The 15,549-nt window shown below is 48.5% G+C and overlaps 1 protein-coding gene across 1 annotated transcript in view; it reads left to right on the plus strand.

The window, feature by feature from the left end:
* GTF3C1 (general transcription factor IIIC subunit 1) overlaps nucleotides 1-15,549 on the plus strand; it is a 92,591-nt gene that overhangs the window by 24,555 nt on the left and 52,487 nt on the right. The window contains exon 6 of the mRNA XM_079791635.1: nucleotides 129-252. Within this exon, the coding sequence (XP_079647761.1) occupies nucleotides 129-252 (124 nt within the window). The remainder of the gene's footprint in view (nucleotides 1-128; nucleotides 253-15,549) is intronic.

Here is a 15,549-nt window from a genome sequence, read left to right on the forward strand (position 1 = left end):
AACTGTAAGCTCCTGATTTTTAGGTCAGTGCTCAACCACTGAGCCACACCACCTGGGCTACATGCTTCTTCAATAGTTTTCAACACCTTGCTTGTACCTAACAGTAGCTTTAAATTTTGTTTTGGCAGGGGCTGTGCGAAAGGACGTTTAAGCGTCTGTACCAATACATGCTGAGTGCTGGTCTGGCAAAGGTGGTGTCTCTTCCCTTACAAGAGATTCACCCTGAATGTGGACCTTTTAAGACAAAGAAAGGTAAAGGCAGTCTCGGCTCTCTTCTCTGGGCTTCATGAACGGCTTTCACTCCTCCCTTCTAAGCTCCAGCCCGTCTCTCTCCTCACGTCTGCCTGCTGGGGGATGATTTCACATATTTTTCAGCTCTATCCCTCTGTGCCTGGTTAGGATCTTCTATCTAAAAAGTGCTCAGGAAATGTTTGCTGAAGGAAAGTTTCTTACTTCTGGGAAACTTCTCTATGTGGCTGTCCCTCTAACATCTCAGATTCACGGTGGACAAAGAACCGGTTCACCTTGTCCATCTACACTGAGTGCACTGTGCTGCATGGTCCCGTTATCCTGGCAGTGCCACCATTTCACACGTAAGACAATTAAAGTGAGAGATGCTGAGTAACTTACATAAGGTTGAGCAATTTGTAAGCAGGAGAGGTAGGACTTAAACCTTTTTAAAAAGTTAAACTAAGGACAATGGCCTATAAAACTTTCAAACCTTCCTTTGTCCTTTATTTTTCCCTATTCCTGATGTTTATCCAGTGCCGTTTACCTCTCATTAACCAAAGTCATGGAAAAAGCTGAGGGTCAGAGCTTTCAGTAAAAGATGGTAGATTCTTCCCAAATTCCACTCTAGGGATGATATGGGATATAAAAGGCATAAACCCACAAGTGCAAAGAGAAGAGGACAGGATATGACAGAGAGAGGATCGTCAACAACATTTTGGTGCTCAAGGGCAGATGGACAAATGGTAACTGACTGAGCGGACTGGGAGAGCTAAATGCTTGCGAAGGGCAGTAGCCAGGAACTGACACCTCAAAACCTGAAATCAACGAAAACTTCGAGATCCCGGTGCCTTTGAAAGCGCAGGAGTGGGTGGAGCTGGACACAGGAGAATTGGTCCGTAGTCTGTGTGAAAAGCCGTATGTGCCTTGCGCCCCCTGTCCCCCGGTGCACAGCCAAGGAGGAACCCTTTCCCACAGGGACACAAGTCTGGCTTCTCCTGGGAGAAGATGCACCAGAAGGATTCCAGCCTCAGACATGGGGACAGGGTGCTGTGCTGAGAGCGGGGGTTAGGCGACAAGTGACAGTCTCTGTACACTAAACAGCCGGAGGCTTTTCTGTGGAAACTGACCCGTCCAAGAGAAAAGTCATCTGGATAATGAAATTTGGAGGTTTCCCATCAAAATAGCTGGCCCCTGCCTGCTCCCCTTTCACGGAAGCCCACTCAGTGACAGCCTCTTCTCCTCCCCGCCCTCCAAACACCGAAAACCAGGGCTTTGGGGCAGCATTTTAATGCTTTGCCCAACATTTGAGGAAAGCTCTAGTGTGAATGTAAGAGACAGACAAACTTAGGAAATAGAAACAAAGTGAGGAGCAGAAGAAAACTTAAAAAAAAAAAAAAATTCTCAGAGAGAAGAGAGGAGATTGCATCCATGAAACCATAGCAAGAGGCTATAGAGAAGGGACCTGCAGAAAATAAAGAAGAGCTCTTGGAAATAACAGAAACATGACTATTGCAATAAAAGATTTAGTGGAAGGGAAGGTAGTAAGATTAAATTGAAAAAATTATTCCAGAAAGAACAGAAATTCAAATGGAAAATAAGAGAGCTAAGTTGAAAATAAGAGGCTGAGTCTAAAAGGTTTAATTAATTAACATCCACACTACAGGGGCTCCAGAGTGGGAGGGAGTATGTGCAGGGGACTAGAGCAGAGGAGAGGATGAGAAATGACACTAGAAATTCTTCCAGATCTAAAGGACAAAGGTTCTAGATCACAAGACCCACCCAGTACCTAGCATAATGAGTGGAAAGAGCCCTGCACGAAGACCCAGTCCCTGAGCTTCGGAAACCGGGATAAACAGCCTTCGGGAGGAGAGATCTCACTGCCCAATAGTAACTGACGCTGGAAGGCCTTGGAGCAAGGCCATCAATATTCTGAAGGAAACGGACGTTCGATCTGCCATTTATTGTTCAGCTTTGCCATTAACCAGGTGTGTGAATAAGGACATTTTCATGATGCAGATCTGAAGCACTGCATCTCCCATCTCCCATGTTCTCAGGAAGCTTCAGGAGGACGTACATCAAATGATGGGCTAAGCCAAGAGGCAGGAAAACATGGGTCCAGGAGATGGCGAAGGGAAATCACCAAGACAGGCTCTGAGAGCAGCCTGTCCAGATGGTCCCAGGAGGGATGGCAGTCATGCAAAGTCCATGCCTCATGCGTGTGAATGTGTCTTGTGGAAGTTGTACTTTGTCAGAGTCTGAGCATGAATTTAATGGTAGGTACATAGAAAACCAAGTGAATGGGGCGGTGGGGGACTTATTAACCCCAAGGGAAACCAAAAGATGTATAAGAACAAAAAGCTGAGGGCCTGTGTGCTTGCCTTTGTCAGCACAGAAAGTGCCCTGTGGAGGGAGCCCGGCTTTGTAGCCACAGCTCAGGAGATGTGCTCTCAATGAGGACAGACCGGGCACTGGGCTCTGCCTGCAGGAGGTAGGCATTCGTATTTGTTGAGTGGCTGTGAAATACCATTCTGAGGGAACTCCGGCTCTTCATTTCCTTGCATAGTTAGTGGAATCACTGCCCACCCTCTCTGGTGTCCCTGTGTCTGAGAAAAGTCTTGTGGAGGAGGTGGTAGCACAGAGATGTTTCCATACAACAGGTATATAAGCAGGAAGGCGCGCCTGGGAGATGGGGACGCCCCTCTAAGCACACCTCAGTGCTGAGTAAACAAGACTGGTTGAATGACTAGAATTCCTTGGGAGTGTGCGGCATCAGCAGGAAACGGGGATACTGCTGGGCCCCGTGGCAGGGCAGAAAAGACTCTAAGAACTGAAAGGGGTGCTGGGACTTAACTGTTAGAGGAGCCCCCGGCATTTGACTTGGAGGTATGATTATCTGAATGCTTAAAATAGTTCATCATTTTTACTTTCTGGCCTGTTGCTAGAAAGGCATTACAAATAAACACAAGAAATTTTATTTTTAATGTAAATAGAAGCTCAGAAGGAAATACTGTTAAAGAACCTCTCTTGCTGTGCAGGCAGCCATGGAGCAAAGCAAAGTTTCTTCCAGGCTAAAGGTCCCTGGGCTAGAATTCTGTTCTGTCCTTTCCTATTGGGGCAGTGGCCTCTCTCCACCTCAGTTTTCTCCTCAGGATTATCTGGGGATAATAACATAGCTTTCCAGGAGACAGTGTACACAGAGCAGGGCCCACCACTGGTGGCCCGTGGGCCATGTCCAGCAATGTATTCTGTTGGGCTCACAGTGTTTGTTTTAATTGAATTAGTTTCTGGCATTTAAAAATCAGAACCTTCACCTAAAAATCAGCCTTTCAACTGCTCTGCAAAAATAAACCTAGGCAACACTGAACTGCATTCCTTACTAGCAGTTGGCAAGGCAGAGAGGTGTGGCCCCTTTCTCTGGGGCCCACCTCTCCCATATAGCAAAGGCACACCCTGCTTTCCGCTACAGAACCCACAATTTCTTCATTCTGTTATGTCACCCGCCTGACCTTGAAGGTATGTCCATGCTCAGGGCCTGTCGCACAGTGAGGGTCCTTGTTACCTTGAGGTCTAGTGCTGGGAAGATGAGCCCTCCGAGCAGGAGGGTCAGCATGGCTCAGCACAGCCTGAGTACCAAGGAGAGGGGTGGCTTCAGCTCTTTACTCAGGATTAAGAGGACAGGCACCCAAGACAGCGACATTCAGAATTTTCAGATTGTCACTCATGCACAGTGAGTCCATTCGGACTATTCAGGAGGCTCATCTCATTCCCATGGGGATTTTGTCACCTCCCCACCCCCACCCCCACCCCTCTGCTGCTTGGGCTCACCATCAGTGGTCTCCTCACCCTAGGTGGTGAGCTCCCTGAGGGTGGTGGCCACGCCTCCCATATTTTCTGTCCTTAATGCCTATGCAGTGTCTGCTTGGAACAGTGTAGGTGCTAAGTAATGTTTAGCTAATTTAATTTAAGTAGGTGCCACTTCAGTTACTTTCCTGTGCAGGAGACAAGGGATGAATGCAGTGTTACTTTTTCTTTGCCTTCCCAGTTGGCAAAATTAACATAAAACCTTCCCTCTAAGGCATTATGGAGTAGACAAGACTTAAATAATAAAGAAAGATGATGTATTACTTCATGTAAATTCACAGGTGTGCCTGGATATATATGCGTTGTTTCCAAATACCCATAAACAAAGAGCTTGAACTTAGGCATATTTCAAATGCATTACAGAAAGCTACAGTGATCTGTTTTGCAAAAAACAAAAAAACCTTTGTAATGAAAACAGTCAACCTGAACTGATCTGTTTTGTAAATTTGGATTCTTTTCTTCAAGTGTTTACCAGTTATTCTGTGTTTATTAAATTGTGCCAAGAAAAGGAGGGAAGAGAAATAGAAGTTAACTTGGCAATCCCTCAGAAAAGGGTCCCAGTTGGAAGCAGTTGATGGAAGTGGAGCTGCCTGGGGCTGATGCCTGAGGCAGTCCTTGGAGCAGGTTTTCCAGGTTCCGTGACTGGCAGTGAGCTTTCAGAGAGTGAGGGTGGGTCTGCTTATGATGTGGACTTTTCCCACAGCTATTACGCTGAGATCCTTAAAAGAATAAAAATCAAATTCAACAAGATTTTCAGAAAACAAGATGAATATAAAAAATTGTTGTATTTCTATGCACTGGTAAATGAACAACCCAGACATGAAATTAAGAAAACAACAGCATTACAAAGAATAAAATACTTAAGAAATTTAACAAAAGAAGTACAAAAAGGAAAGCTATTAAACATTGTTGATGGAAATTTAAGATCTAAGAAAGTGGAAAAGCATTCCACATTCATGGATTAGAAAACAACATTGAGATGGCAATACTCCCCAAACTGGTCTGAAGATTGTCAAAGTAAATGTCCAAACCTGTAAGAATTTTTATGCGTTTATTTGAGCCAAACTGACAACAGTTGCTGAGAAGCAAAATCTTAAGGTGTCAACGAAAGAAACACTCAGACCTGTAGAGAATTTTTGCCAGTTTATTTGAGCCAAACTGTCAACAATTGCTCGGAAGCAAAATCTCAACAGATTAAGATAATGCTCCAGAGAATGGCAGTTTTGCACCTTATTTTATACACTAGAGGCTCAGTGCACGACATTTGTGCATTGGCGGGGAGGAGTTCCCTAAGCCTGGCCTGCGCCCTCTCGCAGTCCAGGACCCTTCAGCGGACATCCCCCAAGGGGTCCTTAGCGCTGCTGCTGCCAGCGCCGCTGCACTCGCCAGCCGTGAGCCCAGCTTCTGGCTGAGCAGCGCTCCCCTGTGGGAGTGCACTGACCACCAGGGGGCAGCTCCTGCATTGAGCATCTGCCCCCTGGTGGTCAGTGCGTGTCATAGTAACCGGTCATTCCGCCATTCGGTTGATTTGCATATTAGGGTTTTATTACATAGGATTACAATCAAAGAAGGAGGCATAAGGGGGTTACATGAAATTCACTGATGATTAGGAGACTGTAGAAAGCAAAGTGGGAAATCTCTGGAAGTAAAGAAAAAGTAAAAGGAATAAGGGAAAAAATAGTAAAAGGAATAAACACATACTTCTTTTACATAGGTGGGTACAGCATAGTTAACAGTTAATAATTAACCTGATAACAATGAGGGAATTTGTGGTCTCTGCCCTGGTGCAGTGGTTGTGCTTTGAGAGGTCCAGAAAAAAAGGAAATTTCTTTGATATTCCAAGGCATGTTATCAGGTACGTTAGCAAAAAAAGACTATAGGCCCAGTTAAGATAAAGATTGACTTTTTAAAAAAATATATTTTTATTGATTTCAGAGAGAGAGAGATAGAAATACCAATGATGACATAAAATCATTAATTGGCTGCCTCCTGCACGCCCCCTACTGGGGATTGAGCTCACAACCCGGCATGTGCCTTTGACTGAAATCAAACCTGGGACCCTTCAGTCCGCAGGCCGACACTCTATCCCCTAAGCCAAACCAGCTAGGGCAGTGGTCGGCAAACACATTAGTCAACCGAGCCAAATATCAACAGTACAACGATTGAAATTTCTTTTGAGAGCCGAAAACCGACTTCTGCGCATGGGCCACGAAGTTTCAGTCACACTGTACGTGCCCGCCCACACGTGGTATTTTGTGGAAGAGCCACTCTCAAGGAGCCAAAGAGCCACATGTGGCTTGCGAGCTGCAGTTTGCCGATCACTGAGCTAGGGCAAGATAGACTTTTGTTAGGGAAAAATACTAGCCTAAGTCATGACTACCCGCTATGTTTTAGTTTTAATTTCAGACCATCCTATATGGTTACTTCAGGTCTCTGAGTTTGTAAGGCCATCATGCAGGCCTCCCCTTAGCTTGTCAGGTTTCATATGTGGCTCCTTTTTCATCCACAAGATTCAATGCAATTCCTATAAGAATCCAGCTGACTTCCTTATAGAAATGGACAAGCTAATTCTAAAATTATTGTACAATTGCAAGGGACCCAGAAAGCTAACACAATTCTGGAAAAGAAGAATCAAGTAGGAGGACCCACACTTCCCAATTTCAAAATGTATACAAAGCAACATTAATCAAGACAGCGTAGTATTGATACAAGGATAGACAGAGATCAATGGAATAGAATTGAGAGTCCAGAAATAAACCCACACCTCCATGGTCAACTAATTTTCAAGAAGAGTGCCAAGACCATTGAATGGAGAAAAGCCAGTCACAACCAGCCATTACTACATGATTCCCTTTATGGGAAAGTGCAGTATAGGGAATCAAGAAATAGATTAGTAGGTACTTAGTACTTAGGGTTAGGGCATTAGCTAAAGGGTTTAAGGTGATAAAGATGCTCTAAAATTGGTGATAGGTGCACATACTTGTAAACATACTAAGTAACCATTGACTTGTACACTTTAAATGGGTGAGTTACATACTCGAAACCTATATGATCTTACTAACCAAATAGAGGCCCGGTGCACAAAATTCGTGCACGGGGTGTGTGTCCCTCAGCCCACCCTGCACCCTCTCCAATCTGGGACCTCTACCGGGATCAGGCCTAAACGAGCAGTCGGACATCCCTCTCACAATCCAGGACTGCTGGCTCCCAACTGCTCTCCTGCCTACCTTCCTGATTGCCCCTAACCGCTTCTGCCTGCCAGCCTGATCACCCCCTAACCACTCCCCTGCCAGCCTGATTGATGCCTAACTGTTCCCCTGCCAGCCTGATTGCCCCTAACTGCCCTCCCCTGCAGGCCTGGTCACCCCTAACTGCCCTCCCCTGCAGGCCTGGTCCCCCCCAACTGCCCTTCCCTGCAGGCCCAGTCACCCCCAACTTCCCTCCTCTGCCGGCCTGGTCACCCCTAACTGCCCTCCCCTCAGGCTTGATCGCCCACAACTGCCCTCCCTTGCAGGCCTCGTCCCTCCCAACTGCCCTCCCCTGCAGGCCTGATTGCCCACAACTGCCCTCCCTTGCAGGCCTGGTCCCTCTCAACTGCCCTCCCCTGTTGGCCATCTTCTGGCAGCCATCTTGTGTCCGTATGGGGGCAGCCATCTTGTGTGTTGGAGTGACGGTCAATTTGCACATTACTCTTTTATTAGATAGGATAGAGGCCTGCTGCATGGGTGGGAGCCGGCTGGTTTGCCCTGAAGGGTGTCCCAGATCAGGGTGGGGGTTCCCTTGGGGCATGGGGCAGCCTGAGCAAGGGGACTGTGGTGGTTTGCAGGCCGACCATGCCCCCCGGCAACCCAAGCGGAGGCCCTGGTATCTGGAATTTATTTATCTTCTATAATTGAAACTTTGTAGCCTTGAGTGGAGGCCTGGGCCTGCCAGGGTGTGCAGGAAACTTGGCTTCCTCCATTGCCGGGAAAACCCAAGCCTCCTGCTCACTCCGTAGCTGCAGCCATCTTGGTTGGGTTAATTTTCATACTTGCTCCTGATTGGCTGGTGGGTGTGGCTTGTGGTTGTAGCAGAGTGGTGGTTAATTTGAATATTACTCTTTTATTAGATAGGATGTCATCCCAACAAACTTAATTTTAAATAATAGATGAATTTTATGGTATATGAATTATACCTTGATAAAGCTATTAAAATTCAAAATAAAACCAAGAAACATGTAATAGGGTACAGCAAATTAAATTAATTAAAATGACAGAAGGAGACATTTAACATATTATAGTTGAAGTATACAAGCTAAGAAAAGAGGAGTGAGCCATATTAAGGATGAAAATGCAATAAAATAAATATAAATGTTTAAAAGAGCTTTGAAACCAGAAATCTAGAATTAAAAAAAAATGAAGGTTAGAAACAAAAAAGGATAAACAGAAAGAATAGAAAAAGATTGGAGGAAAATTTGAAGCCTAGAATATTAATGGTGCTGAGGGAAAAGAGTTAATAATAGCATGAAATCTTTAATTAAAAATGACAAAGTTGAATAAAGGACACTGGCTAAATATGAGTAATTGCTATCATTAATAATTAAGATAAATAATCTATATATACAAAAGGCTAAGTACCACTGTCCGACCAACCAGTACATATGACGTTCACTGGCAATTTAAAAATAAACGTTAACTCGCGTATGCATGATACATATAAAGCTCTCGCTGGCACCAATCTAGACAGAGTAGGAATATTCCTACCCGAACCCGTTTTCAGACATGGTCAATTATATATGTTTCTTTCTCCCGAGTTCAAAGAGAGTGTGACATTAAAGTTAAAGTTGTAAATACTTCATCACAAGGGAAATTAGTCAAGCACTCTGAAGGTGTTTTTACTCTTAATGTGGTATACAGGGAGATATTAGAATAAGTTTAATCAATTTATCAGTCATTGTTTTTATCAATGTTTTTATATCATGTTTTTGTTGTTTTTATATCATGTCTGTGTTGTTGTTACGTTATTGTTTATTAATCAATTTATATATTTTCATATACATTTTACTAATTTTCTTTCATCTCTGACACTTATAGAGAAAGTGCAAACAACGATATTAAAATATTTCTTCTAATTAATTTCCTTTCAATGTACACGAATCTGTGCACCAGGCCACTAATATAATAACAAGATTTTTAAAAACCACCACTTTCCCAAATAGGCCTGTCTTTCCCACCTCTGTGCATTTGCTGGTGTCTTTCCTTCTGCCTGGGATGCCTTTCTTCTGCCTAGACCAGTGGTCGGCAAACTCATTAGTCAACAGAGCCAAATATCAACAGTACAACGATTGAAATTTCTTTTGAGAGCCAAATTTTTTAAACTTAAACTATATAGGTAGGTACATTGTTATTAACTTAATTAGGGTACTCCTAAGCTGGCCTTTGTTAAAAACTCAAGGGGCCAAAGAGCCGCATGTGGCTCGCAAGCCGCAGTTTGCTGACCACTGGCCTAGACAATTCTCTTGTATCTTTTAATATCCCATCCAAATGTCAGCCTCTCCCCTGCCCCGGCCAGCCCCATCCTGCCTCTTTCTCGTTCGCCAGCCCAGTGCATGCTGGCAGTAAAGCCCTGAGCACTCAGCAGCTTGTTTCTCAGTGGTCACAGGGCCAGCTCACATGCTCAGCACTTCCACACATTTACCATGCAGTCCTGACCCCAGGTTAGTCTACACCTGCTGTTAGAATTATCCCCACTGCATAGATGAGGAACCTGAGGCTCAGAGAAGTTAGCAGCTTACCCAGGATAGAACCAGAACTCAACCCACTGTCCTGCGCTCCCCGGCCTCTGACTCAGATGCAACCCTTTGCAGGGGCAGGGACCCTGTCTCATTTATCTCTATATGTTCTGGGACCAACACAAAGTAAATTCCGTGAAACTGAATTAAAGGCCCCACACAGTCTCCTGACATTTTCAGCCTGGGTGATTAGATATGACTCTTGGTCCTCAAAAGCTGTGTTTTTCTAAGGTTGTAATAATTATAATAGCAATGGTAAAAGCAGAATCAAGCACTATTTATTGAACGTTACTTGTATGCCAGATGCTGTCCCGAGTACTCTGAAAAAGATACTATTCTTATCCCCTTTTATAGCTGAGTACCCTGAGGCATAGAGAGATCATTCCACAGTTATACTGCTGGTGAGTGGCAGAGGCAGGTCCACACCAGACAGACTGACTCCAGAGCCCATACTTTTATTTATTTACTAGGGGCCCAATGCGTGAAATTCGTGCAAGAGTAGGCCTTCCATCCCCTGACTGCCGGCACCGGCTTCCCTCTGGCACCCAGGACCTGGGCTTCCCTCCGGCCGCCAACAGGCAGCCGTGACCCGGGCTTTCCTCTGGCCCTGGCTTCTTCCAGAAGGACGTCCAGAATGACTTCTGGTCTAATTAGCATATTATATTACCCTTCTATTATTATAGACTAGAGGCCCGGTGCACGAAATTCGTGCACGGGGGGGGGGCAGTGGGGAGGGTGTCCCTCAGCCTGGCCTGCACCCTCTCCAATCTGGGACCCCTCGTGGGATAACCAGCAGTTGGACATCCCTCTCACAATTCAGAACTGCTGGCTCCTAACCGCTCACCTGCCTGCCTGATTGCCCCTAACTGCTTCTACCTACCAGCCTGATTGTCCCTAACTGCTCCCCTGCTGGCTTGATTGCCCCTAACTACCTCTGCCTTGGCCCACACCTGGTACCCAGGATTCCCTCCTCCAGCTGACCACAGGCACCCAGGATCCAGGCTTCCCTCCCTCTGGTCAGCCATAGGCGCCCAGGCTGGCTGCAGCCTCAGGGGATGGTGGACAGGGGGCTTCGCCTGTGCTGCAGCTGCAAGTGCTGGTGCCCAGGACTGCAGGGTGGGCGGCTTCTTTGTCTCCCAGGCCACAGCCAGCCGCAGGTGCTGGTGCCCGGGACTGCAGGGTGGGCGGATTCTCCATCTACCATGCTGTAGCCAGCTGCAGGTGCTGGCACCTGGACCACAGGGTGAGCGGCTTCTCTGTCTCCCAGGCCACAGCCAGCCGCAGGTACTGGTGCCCAGGTCCACAGGGTGGGCGGCTTCTCCATCTACCAGGCTGTAGCCAGCTGCAGGTGCTGGTGCCCAGGACCGCAGGGTGGGCGGCTTCTCTGTCTCCCAGGCCTCAGCCAGCCGCAGGTACTGGTGCCCAGGACCGCAGGGTGGGCGGCTTCTCCATCTCCCGGGCTGCAGCCAGCCTCAGGTACTGGTGCCCGGTTTCTCCATCTCTCCCAGGACGTGGGGCGGGTGGACATGGGGTGGGCAGCTTCTCCAGCTGGCTGTAGCCTGGGATCATAGGGCAAGTGGCTTCTTCATCTCCCAGATCGCATCCACCCTCAGGTACTGGCACCCGGTTTCTTGTCTCCCCCAGGACGTGGGGTGAACCACTTCTCCAGCTGGCTGAGGCCTGAGATCACGGGGCAGGCAGCTTCTTGGTCTCCGTGGCTGCAGCCAGCCTCAGGTGCTGGGGCCCCGTTTCTCCGTCTCCCCAGGACATGGGGCGGGCGGACCTAAGGCTTCTGAGGCTGGCTGAGGCCTGGGATCATGGGGCAGGTGGCTTCTTGGTCTCCGTGGCTGCAGCCAGCCTCAGGCGCTGGGGCCCAGTTTCTCCATCTCCCCAGGACGTTGGGCAGGCGGACCTGAGGCTTCTGAGACTGGCTGCAGCCTGGGATCATGGGGCAGGCGGCTTCTTGGTCTCTGTGGCTGCAGCCAGCCTCAGGCGCAAGGCCTGGTTTCTCCGTCTCCCCAGGACATGGGGCGGGCGGACCTGAGGCTTCTGAGGCTGGCTGCAGCCTGGGATCATGGGGCAGGCGGCTTCTTGGTCTCTGTGGCTGCAGCCAGCCTCAGGCGCTGGCGCCTGACTTCTCCAACTCCTAGAGACCTGGAGAGGCTGGGGGGCGGGGCTGCCGCCAGGTTTTCAGTTTAATTGCATACTCACTCAGATTGAATGGTGGGCGTGGCTGGGGCGTGGCTGGTGGGCGTGGCTTGGGAGTGGAGCTGAGTGATGATTTGCATATTACTCTATTATTAGATAGATTTTTTTGTTAATCCTTATCCAAGGATATTTTTTCCATTGATTTTTAGAGAGGGTGAATGGGAAGAAGGGGATGGGCGGGGCGGGGGGGGGGTGGTGAGAGAGGGAGAGAGAGAAACAGAAACATTGATGTGAGAGAAACACAATAATTGGTTGCCTCCACACCGTCTCAGTCTGGGGCCAGGGATCAAACCTGCAACACAGGTATGTGCCCTTCACTGGAATCGAGCCCACAACGCTTTTGTGTGTGGGTTGGTGCTCTCACCACTGAGCCACAACTGCCAGGGCAGAGCAGATACTTTTAACCTAGTCCATCACCCTGGGGCGGGGCTGCAGCACCCTCCTCCATCGTCTGGGTGCTGCCCTGAAGTCTGTGCTTCCAGCTCCTGGCCAGCCTCTCTGCAGTTACCCATGGCATCACCTCAGATTGTCCCCTTGGCTGCTTATCACTCCAGAGTCCAGACTCTAAATGACTTCCTACACTGACCAGCCTGGACCTGGGCCCTGTTCAGAGTGTGTGTGTTTGGGGAGGGAGGGGGAGGGATAACACTGAATTTCCTAGTATCTGCCTGGCTCACCAGTGGGACTTCCCCTTGGCTGGTGACTCTTCAGGAGGAGGACTACCCTGGTGCTCCTTGTTCCCACCAGGCTTTTGTTCTTCTCAGGGTGATCACAGGTATGCTTACCGTTTGGCTAGGAGGCCAGGTGATAGTTTTCTTTGGGAATGTGAGAAACACAGGCTATTGGTTCCACTTCACAGCCACTCTGGGTTTTCCTTTACACCAAACAAACAGTGCTTTCTGATAAAAATTTGAAATTCTAACCTCGCCAGGTAGCCTAATGTGGAAAAAAGGCCACTTGCTGGGCTCAAGACATTGATTAGATCACTCGACCCCGCTGAGCTTCAGTTTCTTTTTTCTTAAAATGGCAGTAGTAACTTGCAGAATGCACATGGTAATTAAGTAAAATAGCTTCTGACAACCCCTGACACAGTGCCTGGCTTACATAGGTGTTCGGTAAAGGTTCACCCCTTCCTTCTCTTCTGGGTCTTTAGAGTGTTTGTGAGTGAAGCCATCCTTCCTTCAGGCTAACGAGCTGATCCTGGGTCTTTGACACAATAGAACTGCGTGATTCCTTTGTGTTGAGTTGCTGAAATTAGCGCACCACATTGTTAAATGCCTGAAATTCCTGGTGCTTGAAAGTTTGTGCCTCTGATCTGGTTGTATCTCTCCTGGCTTTTGTTCCTGGAAAGAAAGCCCTGCACCCAGTTGTCAGGGGCTGCCACTAACAGGCAGGGACTCTTCCAGGGGTGGCTGGTTACTGAGATGGAGAGAGAGGCTGTGTTCACCTTGCCTGGGTGTGCTGGCCAGGGTCTCGCCCTTTGTGCTTGGCTTTAGCTGACTTGTGGTCTGGACCAGGCTTCATTAAAAAGATAGTATGAGCTGAAGGGATTTTGATCATGAAAACTGAAATGCTGAGGCTGATAAAACTGGAACTGTGGGAAAGCTATAAAGCGCCGGTGAAACGGATTCCAAGTGGCCTGGACATGAAGCACAGACTGCACTTGGCCCATCCCCTGCCGGCCTTCTCTCTGACTGTTCTCCCCACCCCATCGGGCTGGACACGCATTAGCCCTAGTTACAGGCGAGACGCTTGAGGCTGAGGGAGGGCAACCAGCCTGCCCAGGTTCACACACCAGCTCTGGCAGGAGAGTCCAGATTCTTCTGTTGTTGTTAATCCTCACCTGAGGGTTATTTTTCCATTGATTTTTAGAGAGTGGAAGGGAGGAGGAGAGAGAGAGAGAAACACTGACGTGAGAGAGACACATCGATTGGTTGCCTCCCACACGTGCCCCAACCAGGGCCTCGGATCAAGCCTGCAATTGAGTTATGTGCCCTTGACTGGAATCGAACCCGCAATCCTTGGGTCCACAGGCCAACACTCTATCCACTGAGTCAAACTGGCTGGGGCAAAAGTCCAGATTCTTAACCACTGTGCACACTGCCTCTCTAACAAGCTTTTCCAAGTATGATGAGTATGAAACGGCATGGGGAAAGTGAAGTGTCTCCAAGGATAGTATGTTGAGAAAGACTAGAGACAGACACAGCTTGGGTGGCCACAGAAGAATGTGAGTGCCATTGGAACACGCAGCAGAGAAGTCAGCTGTGATCTGTGGGGTCTGGGATGGGCAGGGCTGCAGACCCACGGGCCCAAACCTCACCACAGCCATCTGGACGAGTCACGCTGGGCCTTCTGGAAGCACAGCCACCTCACCAAGGCCCAGCGGGATGCTTGAGACCACCCTCCACTCAGGGCGTGCTCGAGACTCGCCTCTCCAGAGGCACATGCTCCTTGATAGTCCTCGGGCTCACAGTGCCCAGTGTGATTGCAGGGAACAGCTCAGTCCTTGCGTGTCACCTCCCTCAAGCCCAGCCAACAGCCTGCCTGTCCACGGGCCTTCCTGAACCTCAGGCGCAGGACCAGAGCAGGAGCGAGTTTCCACATTATCTTTAGGAGCCAGGCCACTACGTTAGGCCATGGGGCTTTTCTACCTGGCAGGAAGGCACCAGCTGTCTTTACAAATATTAGCTCTGCCACTCCATAGCTCCATTACTTCGAGCAGGTCACTTAACCTCTGTGCCTCGGCTTTCACATCTGTACAATGGGGCTTACAGGGGCCCGCCAGCCTCGGATTGTGAGATTTGCTGGGTTCCTTCTTGTAACACAGCGCCTAGCCCACAGCAATGCTGGGTGTTCGGGTTGAATGATTACTGTGTGCCAGTCTCTGTACAGACGTTATCTGGGGTTATCCGAACTCTAACCTGTGAAGCAGAGAGCCTTGTCATCTCATTTTACTGAGTGGGAAACAAATCTATGATAAGTCACTTCCCAAAGTCACAGAAATGAGAGATTGTAGAGCTGAGATTGACCCACATCTTCCTGGTCCTGAAGCCCATCTGTCCCCACACTCCTGGCCCTCCATCCGTCTGACTGTCAGCAGAGGTGGCAGCTGTGCGTTTGGAGAGGCTCTGGGGGATTGGCATTGGTGGCAGTGCTGTGGGAGCAGAGGGTGGGAAGTCGTCACCTTGATGTGGAGCAGAGGCCTCGGAGGCTGGGAGGGTCTTTGTCACCCTCGGGGTCCGTGAGCATATACTGGTAACCATGTTTCCCTCTTCCACCTGCGTCTGTTGGGAAGGCTGTTCTGTGTATCTTCTTGGCTAACAAGCCCCTTAAGGAAGTTGAAAAGGGGTGGGAGAAGAAATGCTGGGCTGTAGCTGAGTGTGCCGGGCTGCTCCGCTAGGTGCTGCATCGGGTCACGCTCACGCAGACACCACTGTCCCTGACCCAGGTCACATGGGCGCCTGTCAGGGGCTATTTTG

The sequence above is a fragment of the Cnephaeus nilssonii genome (genome assembly GCF_951640355.1).
Source record: "Cnephaeus nilssonii genome assembly, chromosome: 2".
NCBI classification, from domain to species: Eukaryota; Metazoa; Chordata; class Mammalia; order Chiroptera; family Vespertilionidae; genus Cnephaeus; species Cnephaeus nilssonii.